This window comes from Phyllobates terribilis, unplaced genomic scaffold (assembly GCF_046119375.1).
Source record: "Phyllobates terribilis strain yellow unplaced genomic scaffold, ASM4611937v1 Scaffold_13__5_contigs__length_258822181, whole genome shotgun sequence".
NCBI lineage: Eukaryota > Metazoa > Chordata > Amphibia > Anura > Dendrobatidae > Phyllobates > Phyllobates terribilis.
The window spans coordinates 156,494,830-156,519,171 of NW_027362773.1; the positions used below are offsets into that span (position 1 = coordinate 156,494,830).

Below are 24,342 nucleotides of genomic sequence, written 5' to 3' on the forward strand. Positions count from 1 at the left end.
AACATTTGGATTTCCCCAAATCTCAGCCAGAATGATGAACAAAAAAAAAAAAAAAAAAGTGCAAATGATATAATGAATGGAGCCCTTTGATGTTGCAGTCTTTAGAGACCGCAATGTCTGAGGGGTTACATGGCCATGATTGGAGCTCACTAATCCTGGCCATTAGAGTAGGAGTTTTTGGCTGCCATTAGACAGTGGAGCACCCGTTTCAACCATCCTGTGCCGGACTTGTGCCACAGCGCTGTGGCTTAAGGCCGCTGTAAAAAGTAATTTGGCTGTCATTAAGGAGTTATATACGCTATAGGACTTTACCGGTTATATAGACAGGTCCCTGGCTAAGGACTCCTCAATATGAAGCAGTAAAGAGCTTCTCAACAGAAATGTTAAAGTGGTGGCCACTTGTTTGAACGGCTGCCAACTTATGCTGCATTTCACCCTGGCTAGCCAAGATTTCCCTGGCAATATCTGTGATTGGACATCCCCTTTAAGGGAGCTTGGGATACTTTTCAAAAGTTACTTGACTCCTCTTTGTGAATTCTCCTGGCTGTGACTGCATGTTCCTCACTATAAAGCCTATGTCCTGCCATCTTCATTTTATGAGTTTATCATTATTTGGAGAGTGCGGCTCCTGCCCGGCCCGTTAGCCTTGTGTGTATAACTGGCTCCGCCGGGCTGGATGTTTGCCCTCGGAGCGTCCGTGTTAAGTTCTCCTTGGTTATACAGTGTTCACAAAGCTGCTTTAATTTCTCTTGGCGCCTGTGTCAGATTTATGTCTTCCCATCCGCATTCAGTGTCTTGTAAGCATTAGCAGAGGCTTCCAGGAATGAAGTTAGGACTTTCTAAAGTTGTAAATGGGCTCTTTTATGTTATTAGCATTAGATACTGGGGGGGGGGGGTGCTGCCTCGCCTATTGTTTAATTTTGTCAATATTTTTGTTTCCTTTAATCTATGGAGGGCTTCTATAAAAACCAGTGGAGCACAGATTGTCCAGGAGACACCCAGTGATCAGGAACGAGTGTTCAATTCCTCTGCAGGAACCAATGCATTACATGGTGCTAATAAAAATTTTAAAAAAATTGCCTGCCTGTGGCGATGCTGGGTAGGCAATAGAGCTGGAGTGACGGAGGCTTCAGATCTACCATAGATATTTGTATATAAATTCAAACTGATTTCTCAGTAACGGAGGAACGGACCGACCATGTAAACATTTTACTGGACTTGGTGTTTGAAAGAGCTACATTCCCTTATAATTAGTATAGGGGGTGGGATCCGAATTTGGTGGGTTCCACCTACTTTGTTCTAATGTTTTTTTTGGTGTGCTATTACCTGAGAATTAGATACAGTTGTATCCAGTCTAGACAATGCTCTGTGAGATAAACAACCTGAACTGCAGATTGCTACATTGTAGCAAACAGATTTGTGCAGCTTTCAGAGAACCGGTTACATCCCCGCCTATCCCATACAGGGGCGCCCAAAGTCCACTGTGTGAATGAAGGGATGGTCACACATGCTCACTACCACTCCGTTCACACAGGGGACTTTAGGACTTTTGTTCTGATCCGTGGGGGGTCACAGCAGTCAGCCCCCATCTCAGTGATCATGTATTTATCACCTATCCTGTCAATGGGGTTATATATGGTTAATGGGGCAACCACTGTACATTTTGTAAGGATTGATATTCCAAACTATTAGTCCAGGAGGGTACATTTTTTGACCCCCCCACCCATGTAATAGTACAGACATGTTTGCAAAAGAGACAGCCAGAAGCTGGAGGTACCTTGGGATGTCATGATCTACAGTTGCACATCCATAAAGAAACACAATGATCCCCACGATGGATGCGGGAATAAGCATCTGGGTGTAAACGCCGAGCCAAGCGAAGTACAGGGCAATCTTCTCCCCGAAATATTTCCTGGGAAGAGATCAGGAACATGAAGCAGAAGACAACTAACATCCCAATGCTCTACAGATCAGTCATCTCTAACCTTTGATGATGGGAGTTGTAGTAACTAACGCAACAGCTGAATTATAACTTACCGAACCAGGTCTATAGGTTGATACTTGTAAAAAACACCGTAACTGGCCCATTCGTCACACAAAAGCTGAAAGATGAAGTGAAAAAGGGAGAAATGTTACAACAGAAATGAAGGAGATTCCATGTTAACCCCCTTGACCCTGGTTTTAGAATAAGTCCTCTGAAGCAAAGGAGGACGAAAAAGGAGAGACGTCTCAAAAGCTTTGCCACGAACGCAGTTGATTCTGCAAGATGGATAAATATTAAAACCTGCCAACATGGTGCGAAAATCTCACCCCGGGAAGGGCAATTGCTAATTGTCACAATGCCGGCTATATCAACGGCAGACAAGTTCTAGCTCCACATGAGGAGATCAGTACATTAAAAAGGAACAATAAACCTAGAAATGATTAAATGAAACAAGAAATATCGCTTTTTAGTCTGCATGTCCAGGAAACATTATGGTAACAGCAGAGAACACAGGGCTAATCTCCCATTGATCACTTTCATCTTTGGCTGGTGTCCATCTTAATTCCTGACCCTTCACTTAATGATCTTTTGTCCTCCAGCAGACAGGGTAAAGAGTTTCTCTCACCCTAGTGCTGGACTCACAGCTATACTGCTCAGTACTGCTGTATAATGTACAGCAGGCAGTGCAGAGTTTCTCTCACCCTAGTGCTGGACTCACAGCTATACTGCTCAGTACTGCTGTATAATGTACAGCAGGCAGTGCAGAGTTTCTCTCACCCTAGTGCTGGACTCACAGCTACACTGCTCAGTACTGCTGTATAATGTACAGCAGGCAGTGCAGAGTTTCTCTCACCCTAGTGATGGACTCACAGCTACACTGCTCAGTACTGCTGTATAATGTACAGCAGGCAGTGCAGAGTTTCTCTCACCCTAGTGCTGGACTCACAGCTACACTGCTCAGTACTGCTGTATAATGTACAGCAGGCAGTGCAGAGTTTCTCTCACCCTAGTGATGGACTCACAGCTACACTGCTCAGTACTGCTGTATAATGTACAGCAGGCAGTGCAGAGTTTCTCTCACCCTAGTGCTGGACTCACAGCTATACTGCTCAGTACTGCTGTATAATGTACAGCAGGCAGTGCAGAGTTTCTCTCACCCTAGTGCTGGACTCACAGCTATACTGCTCAGTACTGCTGTATAATGTACAGCAGACAGGGCAGAGAGTTTCTCTCACCCTAGTGATGGACTCACAGCTACACTGCTCAGTACTGCTGTATAATGTACAGCAGGCAGTGCAGAGTTTCTCTCACCCTAGTGCTGGACTCACAGCTATACTGCTCAGTACTGCTGTATAATGTACAGCAGACAAACTTTCTGCCCTTTCACCCTAGTGCTGGACTCACAGCTATACTGCTCAGTACTGCTGTATAATGTACAGCAGACAGTGCAGAGAGTTTCTCTCACCCTAGTGCTGGACTCGCAGCTACACTGCTCAGTACTGCTGTATAATGTCCTCCATGCTGCTTCTGAACAAGTGCTACATACTGTAGAGACAGCGAAGCAGGAATCTCTCATATCTGTGGGGCTGGTTAGGAGAGACATCATAGCAGCTAGTTTCCACACACCAGCTCAAACACAACTGAAAATTAGGAAACTGGTGAAAAATGTAGGACACAAGTTATAAAACGGCCAGAAATAGGGTTATTTCTCATGCACACATAAGACAGGACAGATTATTCTGAAAAGTTACCTGGAATAACAGGTATACTGAGTGTGGACACTGAGCACATGCAGTAATTCCCATATAAATAAGGTGCTCGTCGTGACACTTCAGGGTGTATGTGATCAGCTTTGTGGATTTTGGCCAGTGTGTAACAATGAAGCACATCTGCTAAGAAATCTCCTGTTGGTTCCCTGACAGAATAATCCAAGGAACTCCCCTTTAATTAGCACAAAGGCATCAATGTTTAATTTTCCCATCAATCTTCTCACCCCCACACCAGCCCCATGGCACGGACCAAAACAAGTGTCGAGCGCAGCACACCCTGGGTATCTATCTCGATGATAGAGATTGTGGCTCGGAGGCAGGAACTCCACGCCGGATGGAGATTGTTATCCTCGACAGGACCATACTTAGAGATGATGGCCAAGACGTTGATCGAATGCCCCCTATATTACTGTACACATCCATTTTCCCTAGCCCCCATCCTCCAGTTGTTTTACTTACATAATGGGAGGTTAGTAAAGCTTGTGTAGCAGATGAAGAAATAGGAAGAACTCAATATATAGAAACAAATGCTACAAAACATTTATAGGATGCCACATTTTTTAGGGGTGGTACCCAGAACATATAATATAAGGTGGTCCCTAAATCCATTAAAAGTCCATACATTGCATTCACGACCCATGACGTCTGTCTGCAGCCAACACGTGGCTACATGGCTACGCTTCATTAAAATCAAAGGCATAACTAAAATCCCTGTATGGTACATAGGAAAAAAAAAAAGAAGGGAGCACGGGACAAGGACCATATAACTGCCTGCAGCCTTATGGGCCATTGCATGCCCACTATTGGCTTAGACACTGATCCTTTCCCTACAAAATAGGATTTGTGACAAATATTAAAAAGTTCTCACCTTCCGGTCATTGGGTTCAGCATCATTCTCGTAGTCTCCCTGTAAACAGAAATATAACAGGTGTAAGCGATGGACACGTCAATACACATGGGACGAATTATATAGTCACAATACCCTCATGGCCACCATTCTTTGGTGAACAACGCAGCCATAAATGACCCATTTTCATATAGGATCCCAAAGAATGTCATTGACTTATAATGGGGCCAATCAGGATTCCTTTGGGATGCCAGCGGTTTGGACGGCAAGACTGTGAAAGCTGGAACTGAATTTCTATCGTTGAGTCATGAAAAGCAGGAAAAAAAAAAAAAAAAAGTGCCCAAAAATAGTTCCAGCTTTGCTCTACGTCACAAGAAAGTTTGCCAAACCAGTTGGATCTGAGCCATTGCAAATAAGAAACCCACGCGATCTCAGTAGAAACCATCTCAAGAGGCACGCTGCTGGATTTCGCAGATATCTGTACGGCAGCTTCATGGACAACGAGTCTTTAAGTTGCAAACAAAAACTTTTTTCTTATACCAAAAAGTTATAATATGGTCTAATACTTGGTCTAAATCTTCAGTCCTCCCACAGGGACAAAGGTCAGGCAGTTCTCCTAAAAGATTTACAAACTAGATCTCCTCCAGGAGGAAGAAGACGACTCCCTAGCACCACCTAAGACATGTGGTAAGGCTCATTACAGGGTTGGACACCGATGTAGGGTGGCCACCTTCAATAGGTGACAGCAGAGAGCAAACTTTCATCCTCCTAAAGAAGTGTTAATTTACATACTGTGTTCCAAGGGAGCATTGCTGGTCCCCATACACCGGCTGGTGGTCACCAAACAGCACCCCCATGACCACTGTCATTGCGATCGCCCAGTCAACCAGTACCCTGTCCTGCACTGATGAAAGGCAATGTAAGAAATAAGCCGACCGCAGGCGATCAGTGGTGATCGGTGAAGGAATCCAGCAGCAAGTGTTCAATTCCCCAACACTCCCACCACAGGTGAGATGAAGTATTACACATTAATAAAAAAAAAAATATGTGTTTGGTGTTCTTATGAGAAAAAAACTCTTTGTAGCCACTCTACATCTGGCTGATGGTAGGAAGGAATGTGAATGGGGGCCTAGAAATTCCTAATAGGTTTTCCAAGCCAGACATCCCCTTTAATATACTTGGATGTTATATACAAAAAGAAGAGGGAAGACACTTAAGATGGAACCTTATTTTATTTTCTTTCTGAGCCCGGATCTCCATGAACTTCTCAACCATATTAAACAACACCTCGTGCATTTTACCCTGGAGGACTATGGATAAATAATTTAATAGTGAGCGTTCCCCGGCTTATTACACGTGCTCCTTGGTCAGCTTCCTAACCTTAATATTTTACAGCATTCCTCCTGCAATGGACTTTACATTTAGACTGAATGAATGGACACAATCATTTCAGTGTTACAAGGGAAAGCTACAAAACTCTGGAAGTTGGTACCACATAAGTCAAGTCAATGTACGGCAATACAAGTGCCAATTTTTGGAAAAATGAAAAGAGCCATGTTTTATTGCAGTCTTCCCCTTTAAGGCAGCCTCATGGTTTTACCTAATATTATTTTATAGTTTAGGACTATCCCCAGACGGCTGACCTTGGGGGCTGCAGCTGCAGGAAGGGGCTTTTGTGTTTATACAGAGGAAACATCCATAGGGATCCAAAGTAACCAGCAATCCCTGGGATCTTGACCTCTGAGATTAGACCACCAAAAATATAGACCTTGATGGTTAAAGGGGTATTCCAATCCATCATTGACGGGATATGACAAATATCTGAGCAGGGACCATCAGCTTGAGAGCGTGGCCCCATCTCACAACACTGGGAATGGAGAGGGGGTTGCACATGCACAGTTTTCTTTTTTGGCCAACTCAGAAATGATAGCATCTCCCATAGAAATCAATAGAGAGTTGCATATGCATAGCCCCCTTTCCATTCCCAGTGCTATGACCGTCAGACTTATGTAAAATCCTGCGGATGGAAATACCCCTTTAAGTGATTGCCTCCAAAAGTAAGTTCCAAATGTGGTTGTGTTGTAAAACAGGTCGTTTCCAAATTGGACCACCCCTTTAAGCCAAATGTATATAAAACAGACATCGTCCAATGAATATTGAGCAGTGGTAAAAGTTAAAGGGATATATTCCCATTTTGGGACATGCCATAAATGTCTGAAGGATGCGGGTCCCACCTCTGGCACCAGAACCTATTGCAAGAACAGAGGTGGCTGTGCGAGCACGGATCACTCCATTCACTTTTACGACACTTCTGAAAACTGAGGAGCAAGCTTGCGCAGCAAGTTTCAGACCTCCGATAGAAGGGAATGTCGAGAGCAGCACATGCGCAGCCGCTGCAACATACCCGCGGATGGCAGACATGTGCATGTAAAAAATGCCCAAGAGAGGATTACGCCTTTAAAAGGATTATTCTCTTCATTCTTCAGGAGTGCAGCGCTCCTCAGCCGTCCTGACGGTGTGCTCATGATTGACAGGTCAGAGGTTCAACTAAGACACTGGTCCTGTGTTCTATCTGGCACTGGAAGAGGCATCAGAGGAGCCCATTGCAAGCGTGCACTCATTGTGTAGGAAACTGGCCACCATTAATAGCCTACAGAGGTGGCTGGTAACCTAGGCAATCAGCAAAAAAATATAGATTAAAAAATAAATCCCTCCATGCTTGAGAACAGAGAACATTTTTAATAAGTAGTAAGTGTTTTTACAAGCACTTTAAAAGGCAATTTTTCTCACCTTCTAAAATGAGTAAAATTTGCAAAGTACAAGGTGAGGACCATCTCATAATAGAGGAGTCAGCGTGGAGCACTGGACTACCCCTTTAAATTATAGATAGATAAAGGACATTTAACATCAGGCCGCAGGATACTTACATCATGTTGTGGATATGCAGCACTGTACACACCATTAGCAAGTAGGCTGGTAATTCCTATGGAAAAGAAAGCAAGTTATAAAAGTTATTGGGAAGGGCAGGATATCACAATAAGTACAAGGGGACGCCTTTAGTTTATTATTAAATCTAGCGATGGTGCACATTATGTCCAGCAGACGCGCGCCCTCCTGTCGTAGGCTGTATAATTTTCAGTGTTTAGCTGCCATTCTTTTATTGTAAAGAAGTCTCAGGTTTTTAACTGTCTAAAACGGGTCACTGCGCTCTGCAAAACCGGCGAGATATTATTCACTTGGCCAGGGATGCGCGTCCACCAGACAGATCCAGGCAACTCGCCAAACAGGCCATTTATAGCAGCTACACATCTTCTGTCTTTACTATTGAACACTACACAATCCGGCTTCACAAACATGTGCCCCCAGAATTCAAACCCTGATACATTTCCCACAGTGTTCAGAAAATGCAAAAAAATGGTGCAAAATGAAGACATTGTAATTGCACATAGCAGACAATTAGAGGGAGAAAGGAGAGGGAGAAAGGAGAGGGAGAAAGGAGAGGGAGAAAGGAGAGGGAGAAAGGAGAGGGAGAAAGGAGAGGGAGAAAGGAGAGGGAGAAAGGAGAGGGAGAAAGGAGAGGGAGAAAGGAGAGGGAGAAAGGAGAGGGAGAAAGGAGAGGGAGAAAGGAGAGGGAGAAAGGAGAGGGAGAAAGGAGAGGGAGAAAGGAGAGGGAGAAAGGAGAGGGAGAAAGGAGAGGGAGAAAGGCGAGGGAGAAAGGCGAGGGAGAAAGGCGAGAGAGGGAGAAGGGCGAGAGAGGGAGAAGGAGAAGGGCGAGAGAGGGAGAAGGAGAAAGGCGAGAGAGGGAGAAGGAGAAAGGCGAGAGAGGGAGAAGGAGAAAGGCGAGAGAGGGAGAAGGAGAAAGGCGAGAGAGGGAGAAGGAGAAAGGCGAGAGAGGGAGAAGGAGAAAGGCGAGAGAGGGAGAAGGAGAAAGGCGAGAGAGGGAGAAGGAGAAAGGCGAGAGAGGGAGAAGGAAAAAGGAGAGAGAGGGAGAAGGAGAAAGGAGAGGGAGAAAGGATGGAGAAAGAGAAAGGATAGAGAAAGAGAAAGGATAGAGAAAGAGAAAGGATAGAGAAAGAGAAAGGATAGAGAAAGAGAAAGGATAGAGAAAGAGAAAGGATAGAGAAAGAGAAAGGATAGAGAAAGAGAAAGGATAGAGAAAGAGAAAGGATAGAGAAAGAGAAAGGATAGAGAAAGAGAAAGGATAGAGAAAGAGAAAGGATAGAGAAAGAGAAAGGATGGAGAAAGAGAAAGGATGGAGAAAGAGAAAGGATGGAGAAAGAGAAAGGATGGAGAAAGAGAAAGGATGGAGAAAGAGAAAGGATGGAGAAAGAGAAAGGATGGAGAAAGAGAAAGGATGGAGAAAGAGAAAGGATAGAGAAAGAGAAAGGATGGAGAAAGAGAAAGGATGGAGAAAGAGAAAGGATGGAGAAAGAGAAAGGATGGAGAAAGAGAAAGGATGGAGAAAGAGAAAGGAGGAAGAAATCATGCACGGATTGTCTGCCACTCACTGTAATGTCACAGCCATGGTGGTTGTGGCATTACAGTGATTGCCCAAATCGATGGGAACAGTGCTCACAGTGAAACATGAAAAGCTGGCAATTCAGCAGCGGCATACACCGGTACACGACAATTTAGAACAGAAAGAATAGAGCATCACACATAGATTAGATAGATAGAAACATGTCAGTCACATATATAATAAGTACAGTGACAGTGTTGGTTACTGTACTTGTTATTTAGTGTTAAAATAAAGGATTTATTGAAAAAAAAATAATAGTGTTTTCATGCACCAGTCTCTGTAAAAAAGCCGGCCGGCAATTCATCAGCGATACCCGACAATTTAGAACAGAAAGAATAGAGCATCACACATAGGATGCACCAATTCTGGCACTTAGCCTCGCTCTTCCCACTGCCCTGTAGCGGTGGCAGTGGGGTAATAGGGCTGGAGTTGATGTCAGCTTATAATGCCAGCGGACATCAAGCCCAGGTTAGTAATGGAGAGGCGTCTATAAGACACCCCCATTACTAACCCTATAGTCAAAGTTAAAAAAAAACACACAAACACCCAGAATAAAGTCCTTTAATTGAAATAAACACACAATTCTTTAATGTTCTAAATTAAATCATACTTACCATCACGCCCATTCCAGCTGAAGCCAACGATCTCCTGCAATAAAAGAAAAATAATAAAGCAACCTCATCCTTACCTTCCCATGGTTCCCAGGACGGCTCCAGCTCTGCTACATTCACATGACAGGCTGGATCGCAGCCCAAAGATGCCATCCAGCTTGCCATCCTTCAGAGACACTGCAGAGCGCAAGCATGCCTACGCTCTGCAGTGTCTATGAGGGATGGCATGCGGGATGGCAGCGCTAAGCTGTGATCCAGCCTGTCATCTCAATGCCATCCCAGCATGGGAGAATTCTCCTGCTCAAGCACTGAGCGCAGGAGAATTCTCCCACGCTGTCAATGACGTGCATGAGGTGAGCTGAGTTCATTGGACATGAGCTCACCTCATGCACGTCACTGACAGCGTGGGAGAATTCTCCTGCGCTCACCGCATGCGCAGGAGAATTCTCTCACGCTCACCGCATGCGCAGGAGAATTCTCCCACGCTGTCAGTGACGTGCATGAGGTGAGCTGAGTTCATTGAACTCGGCTCATCTGGATGCCATCACAGCCAGACACTGAGGAGCGTAAGCACGCCTGCGCTTCTCAGTGTCTGCGGCATGGCAAGCTGGATGGCAGCTTTCGGCTGCGATCCAGCCTGTCATGTGAATGTAGCAGAGCTGGAGCCGTCCTGGGAACCACGGAAAGGTAAGGATGATGTTGCTTTATTATTTTACTTTTATTGCAGAAGACATTGGCTTCAGCTGGAATGGGCGTGATGGTAAGTATGGTTTAATTTAGAACATTAAATAATTGTGTGTTTATTTCAATTAAAGGACTTTATTCTGGGTGTTTGTGTTTTTTTTTAACTTTGACTATGCGGTCAGTAATGGGGGTGTTTTATAGACGCCTCTCCATTACTAACCTGGGCTTGATGTCAGCTGGCATTATAAGCTGACATCAACTCCAGCCCTATTACCCCACTGCCACCGCTACAGGGCAGTGGGAAGAGCGAGGCTAAGTGCCAGAATTGGCGCATCCTACGGATGCGCCATTTCTGGGGAGGCTGACGGCTGGTGTTTCTAGCCTGGGAGGGGGCCAATATTCATAGCACCCTTCCTGGGCTATTAAGATCAGCCCCCAGTGTCTGCCTAGCCTTTGCTAGCTATTAAAATAGGGGGGACCCCACGTCATTTTTTTTTTGGGTCCCCCATTTTAATAGCTAGTAAAGGCTAGGTATTCAGCTGGGGGCTGATATTAGTAGCCTGGGAAGCTCCATGGGTATTACCCCCTTCCCAGGCTTCAAACATCTGCCCCAGTCGTCTGCTTAACCTCCGCTAGAGACTAAAATTACGGGGAACCCCACACCAATTTTTTTTTTAAATAAATCCTTTATTTTAACACTAAATGACAAGTACAGTAATCAACACTGTCACTGTACTTATTATATATGTGACTGACATGTTTCTATCTATCTAATCTATGTGTGATGCTCTATTCTTTCTGTTCTAAATTGTCGGGTACCGGTGTATGCCGTTGATGAATTGCCAGCCGGCTTTTTTAAAGAGACAGGTGCATGAAAATCGGAGGGCACTAGTGTGTTCCAATTGCCCTGCTATGTTTTTCATACACCCTCCTGTATGCCCTGCCTGCCTGTCTGCCTATATATTCTGCCTGCCTGACATTTAATTGAGCACTGTTCCCATCGATTTGGGCAATTTTTGACCTTCTGCAGACCGCCGGGGGGGGGGGGGGGAGGGGGAAGGGGGGGGGCCACCGCCAGAAAAATGATCGAGTTTCCCATAGACTTACATTGGGCTCGTTGCTCGGGTCGAGCACCCGAGTATTCCAATGTGCTCGAACCGGGCTTCGAGCACCCGAGCATTTTAGTGCTCGCTCATCACTAATAAAGACACAATCTTTGTCATTGTTCTTCACTTTGAGTAGTAGAAGGGTCTCCTGAAAAGAAGACCCCCCCTCCCCCAACTATTAACCCAGAATTACCCAATAGGGTATTGGAAATGTGACTAGTGCTCTAAAAAAGGGTAACAAAATAGGAGGTGCACCGATTGCTATTCTCAGAAATTATAATTTTATTTGTTTGCAGCTACTTTTTTATTTTTTTTTAATTTTTTTATGTTTTGCAACTTTTTAATATTCTTTAAAAGTCTCCCTATTTTCAACATCTCTGCTTACAGTGAGTGAATGGGGTAATTTTTTGTTTAAAGTCCAAGGGCTGAAAAATACAGTTGTAACCAAACTTCACAACCCCCAAAGATAAAACAGTTTGTGGCAAACCGTCAGGTGGGAGGTTGGAACATTGCCCAAATTGAATCCAATTGTGACAAATCCTCACTTGTCCTCTCTGTGCTTGTCTCCATGCTTTGGATGTAAACCAAAATGTTCCTGGTGGCTGACAGCAGGCAGAGATCTTGAAAATAGTGAGGAAGTTAAGAGTACAAAGTATATTAAGGTTGCAGAATAATTCATTTTTAATATAATATTTTTTCCATCCTAGAAATCTAAATCTCTGACATCCCCTTAAGGAGGATTCCCTTCCCATCACCTTGTATTTGCTACCACTGCAGTAATCGGCATGATTGGATCAGTCAATATCATATGTAGGTCATCAAATGATGGAATCTGATTACATGAATCGGATTTTTTTTTTTTGCTATCCTATATGGGTGAATCTGACCCTACAAAGTGGAGATGGTGAATGAGAACTTCATGACGGAGATGTGAGACCACCACTGTACAGCCCCATGAATACAGCACATTATGCCGACATGGCTACGTCATGCACGCTCATAAAAGGAGACGCCGTGTTCTTCGAAAGCTGGAAAAAAAAAAAAAAAAAACCTGACTGGCAATAGACGCCTAATCCCTGCCCCGCTCTCTCATAGAGGGATGAAAAGATTATTATATGGTACTGCGATGACTAATGAGAGGAGCGGGGATCCTACAATGCACGGATTAATGGCTGGAACTAGAGGTGTGTCGAGAGGAAACATCGCCCCGGGGCGTCTCTGGAGTGATGACTTCGGCTAGCGTGCGTCCAAAATTTAAAAAAAAAAAAAGGGAGACATTGAAAAATGCCAGATGACACATCTCATGTGTGGGTGGAGGTGCCAACGCCTTCACTGGTCAGGGCACATCAGAAGGTGTACGGGCTGCACATGCCAAAAAAACAGAAACCAACAGAAGCACTTGGCGTGACGACATTAAAAGATGAGGCAATCGCTGAAACAGCAATTCCTTTAATATAGGCTAAAGGGAAATGCTGCAGGAAGAGGGCTTAACCCCATCTGCAGTAGACTGCAGTCTTACAAGATGTTCCAATTACAGACTATAAGGCTACGTTCCCACAATGAGCTTTTGTGGAGTTTTTAATGTTGCATGTTTTCTGCACCATTTAGGTTACATGCATTTTTTTTAAAATACGCAGCATAAAAACTCATCATGGGAACATTGCTTATACATCCAAGAGCCTATAAAGCTATGAGCCTGGGACTGCTGAAGGGCAAGGGTTAACCCTTTCGCAACCCTGGGATTTTCAGTTTTTTGCATTTTCGTATTTTGCTCCCCTTGTTCCCAGAGCCATAGCGTTTTTATTTTTTGGTCAATATGGCCGTGTGAGGGCTTATTTTTTGCGGGACGAGTTGTACTTTTCAACGCCATTACCAGTTTTACCATATCGTGTACGGAAAAACAGGAAAAAAATTCCAAGTGCGGTGAAATTGCAAAAAAAGTGCAATACCACAGATTTTTTTTTGGATTTTTTTACCACGTACACTGAATGCTAAAATTGACCTGCCATTATTATTCTCCAGGTCATTACAAGTTCGTAGACACCAAATATGTATAGGTTCTTTATTTAAGTGGTGAAAAAAAATTCCAAAGTTTGGTAAAAATTTTTTTTTAAAAAATAGCGCCATTTTCTAAGACCCGTAGCGTCTCCATTTTTCGGAATCTGGGGCTGGGTGAGGGCTTATTTTTTGCGCACCGAGCTGAAGTTTTTATTGATACCATTTTGGGGTAGATCCGATGTTTTGATCACCAGTTATTGCATTTTATTGCAATGTTGTGGCGACCAAAAAACGTAATTCTGGCGTTTAGAATTTTTTTCTCGTTACGCCGTTTACCGATTGGATTAATTCTTTTTTTATATTGACAGATCGGGCGATTCTGAACGCGGCGATACCAAATATGTGTATGTAGTTTTTTTTTATTATTTTATTTTGAATGAGGCGAAAGGGGGGTGATATAAACGTTTATATTTTTTAAATTTTTTTTATATTTTTAAAACCATTTTTTTCACTTTTTGCTTGCTTCTATAGTTTCAATAGGAGACTAGAAGCAGCAATTACCTGATCGCTTCTGCTACATAGAGGTGATGAACAGATCACCTCTATGTAGCAGAAATGCTCCTGTGCTATGAGTGCCGACCACTAGGTGGCGCTCATAGCAATCCGGACAGGACAACCGCTGGAGTCTGCTGCAGACCCTGGGTTGTCATGACCACCCATCGGTGACCCGCGATCACGTGACGGGGTCACCGATGGGCGGGGTAAGTGACGCACTTCCGGCAGAGATTGACAGCAGCATTTAACATGTTAACAGCCGCGGGTGGATCGCGATTCCACCCGCGGCTGTTGCGGGCACATGTCAGCTGTAATAATCAGCTGACATGTGCCCGGTTCAATGCGGGCTCAGCACCGGAGCCCTCACTGATCCGGGGGATTACAGCCTGTGCGTACTAATACATCACAGTAATTAGTATTGGACCTATGGGCTTCTTTACACACTTGTTAACCTCACTTTGGCCCAAGGTGTTAGTGCCCAGACCTTGGTGAAAACGCACTAAAATTTGGCAAATAGGAGGAATTTATCAAGAAGGGAAATTTTGTAGACAATTTTCCTGGATGTTTCGGTGCCATTATTTGCTCCAAAGTGTTGCACAATTAATGATAAGATCGGTGCATCTTTATACATAAAAATCCTACGTAGAGAGGTTTCTGCCCCTCTCAGAGTAAAAATTGGAACTTTTTTAAAAGTCTTTTTTTTTTATATAAAATTGCAATTCATAAATCTGGCACAGACCTATTCGTCTAGTAAACCAAGTGCTTGTTCCAAAAACACATTTCAAAAGCGGCGGCGTCAAATGGCAAACAAAAAAAATAAATCTCTCAACATTTCTGATACAAGAAAACTGGGCAAAGCCTTGATAAATTCTCATCATATGGTCACATCGCCTTATTTATTATGTATTTAAGACACTATTTGGTGCTCATTCGACTAGTGGAGGTGGGGAGTGGCTTACAATATAAAAATTGGTATCAAAATATAGGTGTGAAAAAGTGTTAAATTTAAAACGTACTAAACTTGTCTAGGCCACCCCAAAGTCTTAATTTTGTTTTTCCTAAGCCAGAGGTGGACTTGCTGGTGTGTTTTGAATCAATGTCCTGCTGCATAACCCAAGTGCGTTTCAGCTTGAGGTCACGAACAGATGGCCGGACATTCTCCTTCAGGATTTTTTGGTAGACAGCAGAATTCATGGTTCCATTTACCACAGCAAGTCTTCAAGGTCCTGAAGCTGCAAAACAGCCTCAGACCATCACACTACTACCACCATATTTTACTGTTGGTATGAGGTTCTTTTTCTGAAATGCTGTGTTACTTCTATGTTAAATGTAATGGGACATATTTACTTTTGTCGCATGAATCCACAGAGTATTCTCCCAAAAGTCTTGGCGATCATCAAGATGTTTTCTGGCAAAACTGAGACTAACCTTTATATTCTTTTGTTCAGCAGCATTTTTCATCTTGGAACTCTGCCATGCATGCCATTTTTGCCCAGTTTCTTTCTTATGGTGGAGTCATGAACACTGACTTTAACTGAGGCAAGTGAGGCCTGCAGTTCTTTGGATGTTGTTGTGGGGTCTTTTGTGACCTCTTGGATGAGTCGTCGCTTCACTCTTGGGATAATTTTGGTCGGTCGACCACTCCTGGGAAGGTTCACCACTGTTCCATGTTTTCCCCCAGTTGTGGATAATGGCTATCACTGCAGTTCGCTGGAGTCCCAAAGCTTTAGAAATGTGTGTCAGTAAATCAGTTTCCCAAATATGTGATAAACCATGGTTAATTTATGTTTTAAGGGGAGTGGGGGGGGGGCAATCACTTTTTCACGCAGTGCCCTGTAGGTTTGGATTTCTTTTTCCCTTAATAATACAGACCTTCATTTAAAAGCTGCATTTTGTGTTTTCTTGTGTTATCTTTGTCTAATATTTACATTTGTTTTGTGATCTGAAACATTTAAGTGTGACAAACATGCAACAGAATAAGAAATCAGGAAGGGGGCAAACACTTTCACACCACTGTAAGTGTGTCATCCAGAATAAGCTACTGCAATAATTTGGGAGCATTTTCACACTGTCTAGTCTCCAGGTGAAATTTGTAAAGGTCTGTGAACTACAATTTTGGCGTCAAGAATTTTACTGGCCTCGAAACTTTTCTCAACAGAAGTGGAAGAATTAAGGCCTAATTTATGCAGTATAGAAGAAATCTTCACCAGCTCATAGCCGGAATTTATTTTAGTTTCTGTCCTCCAAAAGGTGCAACAAATGTCATAATAAGTTTGGGCGGAACCTGACCCCTGACCCTGCATTTAGTAATTATAATCCCCCCTACATTGCAAACAGCTGGTGATTCCCATAAAACCACTTTTACAGGATTTCTCACATCCGCTTGTGTAGATTCAAAGGTGAAGCAACGCGGCGCTAAAGGTCTAATGCAAACAGCCTGACTCCATGTTTGCATTTCTTTATAGACGTCACATTATGTTGGGTAGGAATTATACACGTTTGGCTTTAATTAAATGAACAGGTTGTTTTTCATTAAATAAGTGTTTAATTAAACATTGCGCTCACCCATGCTATACTTGGCTTTAGTACAGGTCGTCCTTTTCAAGATTTCATACACCTGTAAGAGCAAGAATAACATTAATATCAGAGGTGCAAGATTAAATCTGCTCCCACAACCGTTACTTGCCATTTCTAGCGCTGGTGGCCCACTTTGTGCACCATGAAGTACCATCGCCCAGATGATGTATCTCCTACAGTTACACCCCATGGCTAGGTGTCTGACCCCGGTCCTGCTCTGCCCCCATCTACATTGAGGTTTTAAATATTAGAGGTTAAGACCGTTCCGATTGGTTACACCTTGTCGCGGTGGGATGACTTTTACGCTTTTTGATCATAAAGTGTTTACCAAGTACCCTATGTACTATTTACTTACAGCAGAGTTATGTTCATTTTGATTCTTTCTTAGGTTTAGCCTTTTAAATGGCCACAGTGTGAACATGCTCTTATACGTTAGGCTGAAGCCCTGCTATGTGTAACAGGTGATCGGAAGCAAGTAAAAAAGTAGAAAAAAAGTTTTTAAAAATATAAAAAATTTAAAATCACCCCCCCCCCCCCCTTTGGCCCCATTCAAAATAAAAAAAAATAAATAAAAAGATCAAAATCAAATATACACATATTTGGTATCACCGAGTTCAGAATCTCCCGAACTATCAATATAAAAAAAAAAATTAATCAGACTGGTAAACTGCGCAACGATAAAAATAAATCTAAAACGCCAGGATTACATTTTTTTTGTCACCGCAGCATTGCAATAAAATGCAATAACATGCGATCAAAAAATCGTATCTGAACCAATATGGTCTCAATAAAAACGTCAACTCCGTGCACAAAAAATAAGCCCTCACCCGGCCTCAGATCCCGAAAAATGGAGACGCTATGGGTCTCGGAAAATGGCGTTTTGTTTTTTTTTAAACAAACTTTGGATTTTTTTTTCCACCACTCAAATAAAAAAAGAACCTGTACATGTTTGGTGTCTGCGAACTCATAAATGACCTGGAGAATAATAATGGCAGGTCAGTTTTACCATATAGTGAACATGGTAAAAAAAAAAAAAAAAATTGTGGAATTGCACTTTTTTTTTTTGCAATTTCACCTCACTTGGAATTTTTTTTTTCCAGTTTTCCAGTACACGTTATGGTAAAACCAATGATGGCGTTCCAAAGTACAACTCGTCCTGCAAAAAACAAGACCTCACACGGCCATATTGACCGCAAAAATAAAAAGGCTATGGCTCTGGGAAGAAGGGGAGCAAAAAATGAAAACGCAAAAACGGAAAAGGGCTGCGGCGTGAAGGGGTTAAAGATTCATATCTCCGGGGCAGTAACAGATTTATTATAAAAAAGAAAGTAAATATTTGGGGGCGCAATGGGAATAAAATAAGAGCAAAAAACTAGACACTTGATCCTCTTTAAATACTCCCAGAACTTGTAATATCTAGCTTATCTATCCTCCCGGGATCTAAATTAATCATTGAGACAAAACATACAACAAAGCCTTAGGTGCTATTCATTTTTCTTGAGTGGGCTCTTTGGTTATCGCGATCCAAAAAGGAGATCACATCCATTAGCTGGAATTAAAAAAAATTTACAGCGCCACTTCTGACCACAGGTCGTATGTGGTATTGCAGCTCAGCTTCAGTCACATAAGTTACTATTGTACCTTCTATGAATTTGTAGTCTGGAGACTCCATTGTGTGTACAAACCCAGGTAAGCTCCATGTTACATTGTATATGTAGACGCTAATAGAGGATGGAAGGTGCAAAAATCTAATTGGAGAGCAATTAACACTCAATCAGCGAGGGACAACGGGGGGGGAGTTTAACACTTACAATTGAACTTCTTGTTTTGCTGTCGAAGAACGAGTCTTTATCGGACATATCGAATCTAGAGAAATAACCAAGAGTTTAGTTAATGGTGGATTATATTTAAAACGGGATCAAAAAAACAAACACAAGTCTCTCCTTTCTGGACTGGTTTAGTGAATTCTGCATTGAGCAGGGGGTTGGACACTAGGACCCCGGAGGTCCCCTCCAACTCTAACATTCTAGGATTCTATGATTCTTAACAGAAACAGCGCCACACCTGGGTCGCATTTGTTATTGCTGCTCAGCTCTATTGAAAAGACTATGGCTGAGCAGTAATACCAGACACAATATCTGAACAGGTTTGGCACCATTTTTGGATAAAAATACAAAAACTAGCCAACCCCCTAGGGCACACATGTCAAACTGTGGCCCGCAGGGTGAGTATTTGGCCCGCGACGCTGGGTGTGCCCCCGCCAGTCATCGCACTTTCATCTGGCCCGGCAGCGAACTTTCAAGTGTATTGACATCCTGGATGCAGATATAGTTGAAAGCAATGGTGAAAGAGGGAGCTGTTAAATGAGTACTCCCATCTCTAAGATCCTATCCCAATGCGTGGTAGGTGTAGTAATATTAGCAAATACCTCCAATTAGAAATGTAGTATAGTTTTTCTGATTCACGGTGTCTCTTTCCTCTTGTGTAGGTGACGCGCCCCCTGGGCCGCGTGGGGAACCCAGAACCGGGCCTTTTTGTAGATGTTGGGGGTTGTAGTCTCCGTGGTGGCGACCCGGTCCCGTGGCTCAGGATGGTCAAACCAGGGCAGTGATCGCAGATGATGGGGGTGATGGTGCGCGGGAATAATAACTCATAGTCCCTGTAATGCAGTCCAGGATCTTTACTCACAGTTCGTTACTCCACGTTACTCTGGCCGGCTGTAACTTCCCGCGTCGCACTGTGCTCACCAGGTGAGGGGGCTCGGCCAACTAACAGATAACTTTGGAGCATTTCACAGGACCCCCTTTGTGTGTCCTTTGTCTGGCCTGTCGTACCCTGCCAGTGACCTCGCTTCTGTCCGGCTGCCTCGGGCCTTCTCTGGTAAACCTTAGCGCCAGTTTCCCTGACCCTATATGGTGCCTTCCTAGCGGGTGTAGCGAGGGGCTGCGCCACATGAAATGTCACAGCCTCCGGTTTCTAGCTGAGGGTAGTTCCCCGCCTCCACTAGTTTCGGGGACCGGTCTCCCCCTTTGGCCTGACCCCTCTACGCAGGTAGATTCGGGCGTGCGGTGGCGACTCGCCGGTCCACACCCCTGGGGTCCCTTCGTTCCTTGTTCCTGGAGCCTCCTCCGCTCCTCTTCCTTCCTTCTCCTTCCTCCAGGCTCCGGCCGCTCTCTCCGGCCTGCCTGCGGAGCAGAGCTCGGTCTGAGCCTCTGCTCCCTGTCTCCTTCTCTCTCTCTCTGTCCTGGCAGGGCCTCACAGGCTAGGCCAGCGTCCGGAGCAGAGCTCCACAGAGGCCTTGCTCTGTCACTTCTTCCCTCTGACTGAACACTGTTCCTAAGATGTCTCCCACCTTTTATACCTCTCTCATCAGTGCACCCGGGAACTGCACTCTCCCTCCTATGCACTACAGGGTCCCCCCTTCCTCGGTGTTCCCTCCCCCCACTCCAGCCAGGGACAGGGACTGTCGTGCTCTACTTGGAGCATATCGGTCGCCCTGCCCCCCGGAAATGTGGTGTAATGCATGCAGGTATCAGGGTCCTGATCCACACTCCATCCTTACCTGGAAGTGAGATATCGCACATCTGGTTGAGATGCAATACCTCTGTAGCGACCGAACCCTCAGGGCGCTACACAGGAATTGCAGAACCTTGGGTATCCATGGTTACAACCACTAGCGACTAGATAACGAAGTGTCACTATATCAGTGGTCGTAATCATGGATACCTAAGGTCCTGCAATGCCTGCACATGAGAAAAGAGACACCGTGAATCAGAAAAACTATACTACATTTCTAATTGGAGGTATTTGCTAGTATTATTACTTCTACTACTACACCTACTACATATTGGGATAGGATCTTGGAGATGGGAATACCCCTTTAACTGTCGCTCCCTCTGCCATCATGCTCTCTCTGTGTCTGACATCTCAGCGCAGGGGGCATGATGACATGACTACAATGTGCCCACTGTGCCGAGGAGTGCAGAGGCTCAGAGAACTCGATGTAGAGACTGGAGCATCGGGGGACCAGGGAGAGGTGAGTATTTATTTTTTTATGTGGGCCCATTATACTCTATGGGAGACAATGCTGTGTGGAGGGCTATGTGGGTCCCATTACGCTGTGTGGAGGACTATGTGGGTCCCATTTCGCTGTGTGGAGGACTATGTGGGTCCCATTACGCTGTGTGGAGGACTATGTGGGTCCCATTACGCTGTGTGGTGGACTGTGTGGGGATCACAGTTGGAGAAGAATCATACTGAGATGGGGTCACCATACTTTGCTAGGGTATTTGGATGGGGGAAGACCGTAGAATTATCATACCGTGCGTGTGGAGGGTACTGTGGAGGCGTCTTACTGTGTTTGGCGGGCACTTTTGTTGGCATAATACTTGATCTGTATTATTCAATGTTTTTATCATTTGTTATGATATAATTTAAATTGGGCCATTTGCTGTTACTGCTCTTACATAGCATATTATATTATTCCAGTATGCCCCATTTGCGATTGTGTTTATTTTATTTTAAGACCTATTAATTAAAATGTACTTTGTTTGTGGGACAGCCCCTTTAAGTTTGTTTCCATATGAAAAGATTCATTATATTTGATAAGGAATAACTTCAAATTGTAGACTTTTTTAAAATAAATATTAAAAGGTTGGCCCGCAACTTTGTCCAAGTTTTTTTGTCCTCTGTGCATAGGAGTTTGACATCCCCGCCCTTGGGCAAGATCACACTTAGGCCATGCGACTGCTATGGGGCCCGGCGGGTGAGGGGGCCCAATGCGGTCTGGCAGCTGTGGGGTGTATGAGCCTTTGATTAAGTGTCAGCACCGCCGTGTACCTCCTCGCTCCTCCTCATAACTCCTCCTGATCCACTCTATGGCTGGATTTGCATAAGCACGCCTCCTGGCTGACATAGCTTTCCAGCTAGAGAGTGGCTGTATGCAGGGGCGTGGAAGCCATTAATTGCAATGTGATGAACAGGGAGCACTGCCAGTGGAGACTGTGAGCCGGACCCAGATGGTACTATAATTAACTTGATTTTAATGCATCCCATTGTCACATCCCTACTTTTTTTTCTTTGCAAAAAAAATGTTGATCCAGCTACTTGGGACAAGAGGATAAATATTCTGGATGCACAGTTTGTACATTACGGGGGGGAGGGGGATAAATATTCTGGATGCACAGTTTGCACATTACAGGGGGGAGCGGTATAAATATTCTGGATGCACAGTTTGCACATTGCAGGGGGGAGGGGGATACATATTCTGGATACACAGTTTGCACATTACAGGGGGGAGGGGTATAAATATTCTGGATGCACAGTTTGCACATTACAGGGGGGAGGGGTATAAATATTCTGGATGCACAGTTTGCACATTACAGGGGGGAGGGGTATAAATATTCTGGATGCACAGTTTGCACATTACAGGGGGGAGGGGTATAAATATTCTGGATGCACAGTTTGCACATTACAGGGGGGAGGGGGATAAATATTCTGGATGCACAGTTTGCACATTACAGGGGGGAGGGGGATACATATTCTGGATACACAGTTTGCACATTACAGGGGGGAGGGGTATAAATATTCTGGATGCACAGTTTGCACATTACAAGGGGAGGGGTATAAATATTCTGGATGCACAGATTGCACATTACAGGGGGGAGGGGGATAAATATTCTGGATGCACAGATTGCACATTACAGGGGGGAGGGGTATAAATATTCTGGATGCACAGTTTGCACATTACAGGGGGGGAGGGTATAAATATCCTGGATGCACAGTTTGCACATTACAGGGGGATAAATTTTCTGGATGCACAGTTTGCACATTACAGGGGGGAGGGGGATAAATATTCTGGATGCACAGTTTGCACATTACAGGGGGGAGGGGGATAAATTTTCTGGATGCACAGTTTGCACATTACAGGGGGGAGGGGGATAAATATTCTGGATGCACAGTTTGCACATTACAGGGGGGAGGGGTATAAATATTCTGGATGCACAGTTTGCACATTACAGGGGGGAGGGTATAAATATCCTGGATGCACAGTTTGCACATTACAGGGGGATAAATTTTCTGGATGCACAGTTTGCACATTACAGGGGGGAGGGGGATAAATATTCTGGATGCACAGTTTGCACATTACAGGGGGGAGGGGGATAAATTTTCTGGATGCACAGTTTGCACATTACAGGGGGGAGGGGGATAAATATTCTGGATGCACAGTTTGCACATTACAGGGGGGAGGGGTATAAATATTCTGGATGCACAGTTTGCACATTGCAGGGGGGAGGGGGATACATATTCTGGATACACAGTTTGCACATTACAGGGGGGAGGGGTATAAATATTCTGGATGCACAGTTTGCACATTACAAGGGGAGGGGTATAAATATTCTGGATGCACAGATTGCACATTACAGGGGGGAGGGGTATAAATATTCTGGATGCACAGTGTGCACATTACAGGGGGGAGGGGTATAAATATTCTGGATGCACAGTTTGCACATTACAGGGGGGAGGGGTATAAATATTCTGGATGCACAGTTTGCACATTACAGGGGGGAGGGGTATAAATATTCTGGATGCACAGTTTGCACATTACAGGGGGGAGGGGGATAAATATTCTGGATGCACAGTTTGCACATTACAGGGGGGAGGGGGATAAAAATTCTGGATGCACAGTTTGCGCATTACAGGGGGAAGCGGTATAAATATTCTGGATGCACAGTTTGCACATTACAGGGGGAGGGGTATAAATATTCTGGATGCACAGATTGCACATTATAGGGGGGAGGGGGATAAATATTCTGGATGCACAGTTTGCACATTACAGGGGGGAGGGGTATAAATATTCTGGATGCACAGTTTGCACATTACAGGGGGAGGGGGATAAATATTCTGGATGCACAGATTGCACATTACAGGGGGGAGGGGGATAAATATTCTGGATGCACAGTTTGCACATTACAGGGGGGAGGGGTATAAATATTCTGGATGCACAGTTTGCACATTATAGGGGGGAGGGGGATAAATATCTTGATGCACTTTGAGCCCATTATAGGGGGAAGTGGCATACCGCCAATAGTAGCAGTCGACGCAGCCGCTATGGTCAGCATTATACTTTCAACTGTTTCGGCATCCTGGATGCCGATCCAATTGAAAGCAATGATGGGAGAGGGAGCCATCAGAGGACACTTCCTCTCCCATCATTCCCCCTCTGCATATGAGCTCTGTGACGTCTCAGCCCAAAGGGTGCTATGACATCACCACAGTGCGCCCTCTGCGCTGAGCAGTGCAGAGGGTCAGAAGACGCTGAGGAGACCTGAGGAACGGGGAGAGGCGAGTATTGATTTTTTCTGTGTGGCGGACTATGTGGTGCCCATAACACTGTATGTGGGTGGGCTACAACTATGTGGCGCCAATAATACTGTATGGGGGTGGGTGACGACTATGTGGCGCCCATAATACTGTATAGGGGGGGACACGACTATGTGGCGCCCATAATACTGTATGGGGGGACGACGACGACTACGTGGCGCCCATAATACTGTATGGGGGGGGCGACAACTATGTGGCGCCCATAATACTGTATGGGGGGGGGGGACGACGACTATGTGGCGCCCATAATACTGTATGGGGCTGGGCTACGACTATGTGGCGCCCATAATACTGTATGGGGGTGGGCGA

The 24,342-nt window shown here is 44.5% G+C and overlaps 1 protein-coding gene across 9 annotated transcripts in view; it reads right to left on the bottom strand.

Moving 5' to 3' along the window:
• Nucleotides 1-24,342, bottom strand: part of ANO1 (anoctamin 1) — a 174,014-nt gene that overhangs the window by 34,382 nt on the left and 115,290 nt on the right. For all 9 annotated transcript variants that reach the window (XM_073658824.1, XM_073658827.1, XM_073658820.1 and 6 more), the window contains 6 exons: nucleotides 18,462-18,516; nucleotides 16,639-16,690; nucleotides 7,528-7,583; nucleotides 4,622-4,660; nucleotides 2,038-2,102; nucleotides 1,778-1,912 (listed from right to left, as the gene is read on the bottom strand). In XM_073658824.1, the coding sequence (XP_073514925.1) occupies nucleotides 1,778-1,912; nucleotides 2,038-2,102; nucleotides 4,622-4,660; nucleotides 7,528-7,583; nucleotides 16,639-16,690; nucleotides 18,462-18,516 (402 nt within the window). The remainder of the gene's footprint in view (nucleotides 1-1,777; nucleotides 1,913-2,037; nucleotides 2,103-4,621; nucleotides 4,661-7,527; nucleotides 7,584-16,638; nucleotides 16,691-18,461; nucleotides 18,517-24,342) is intronic.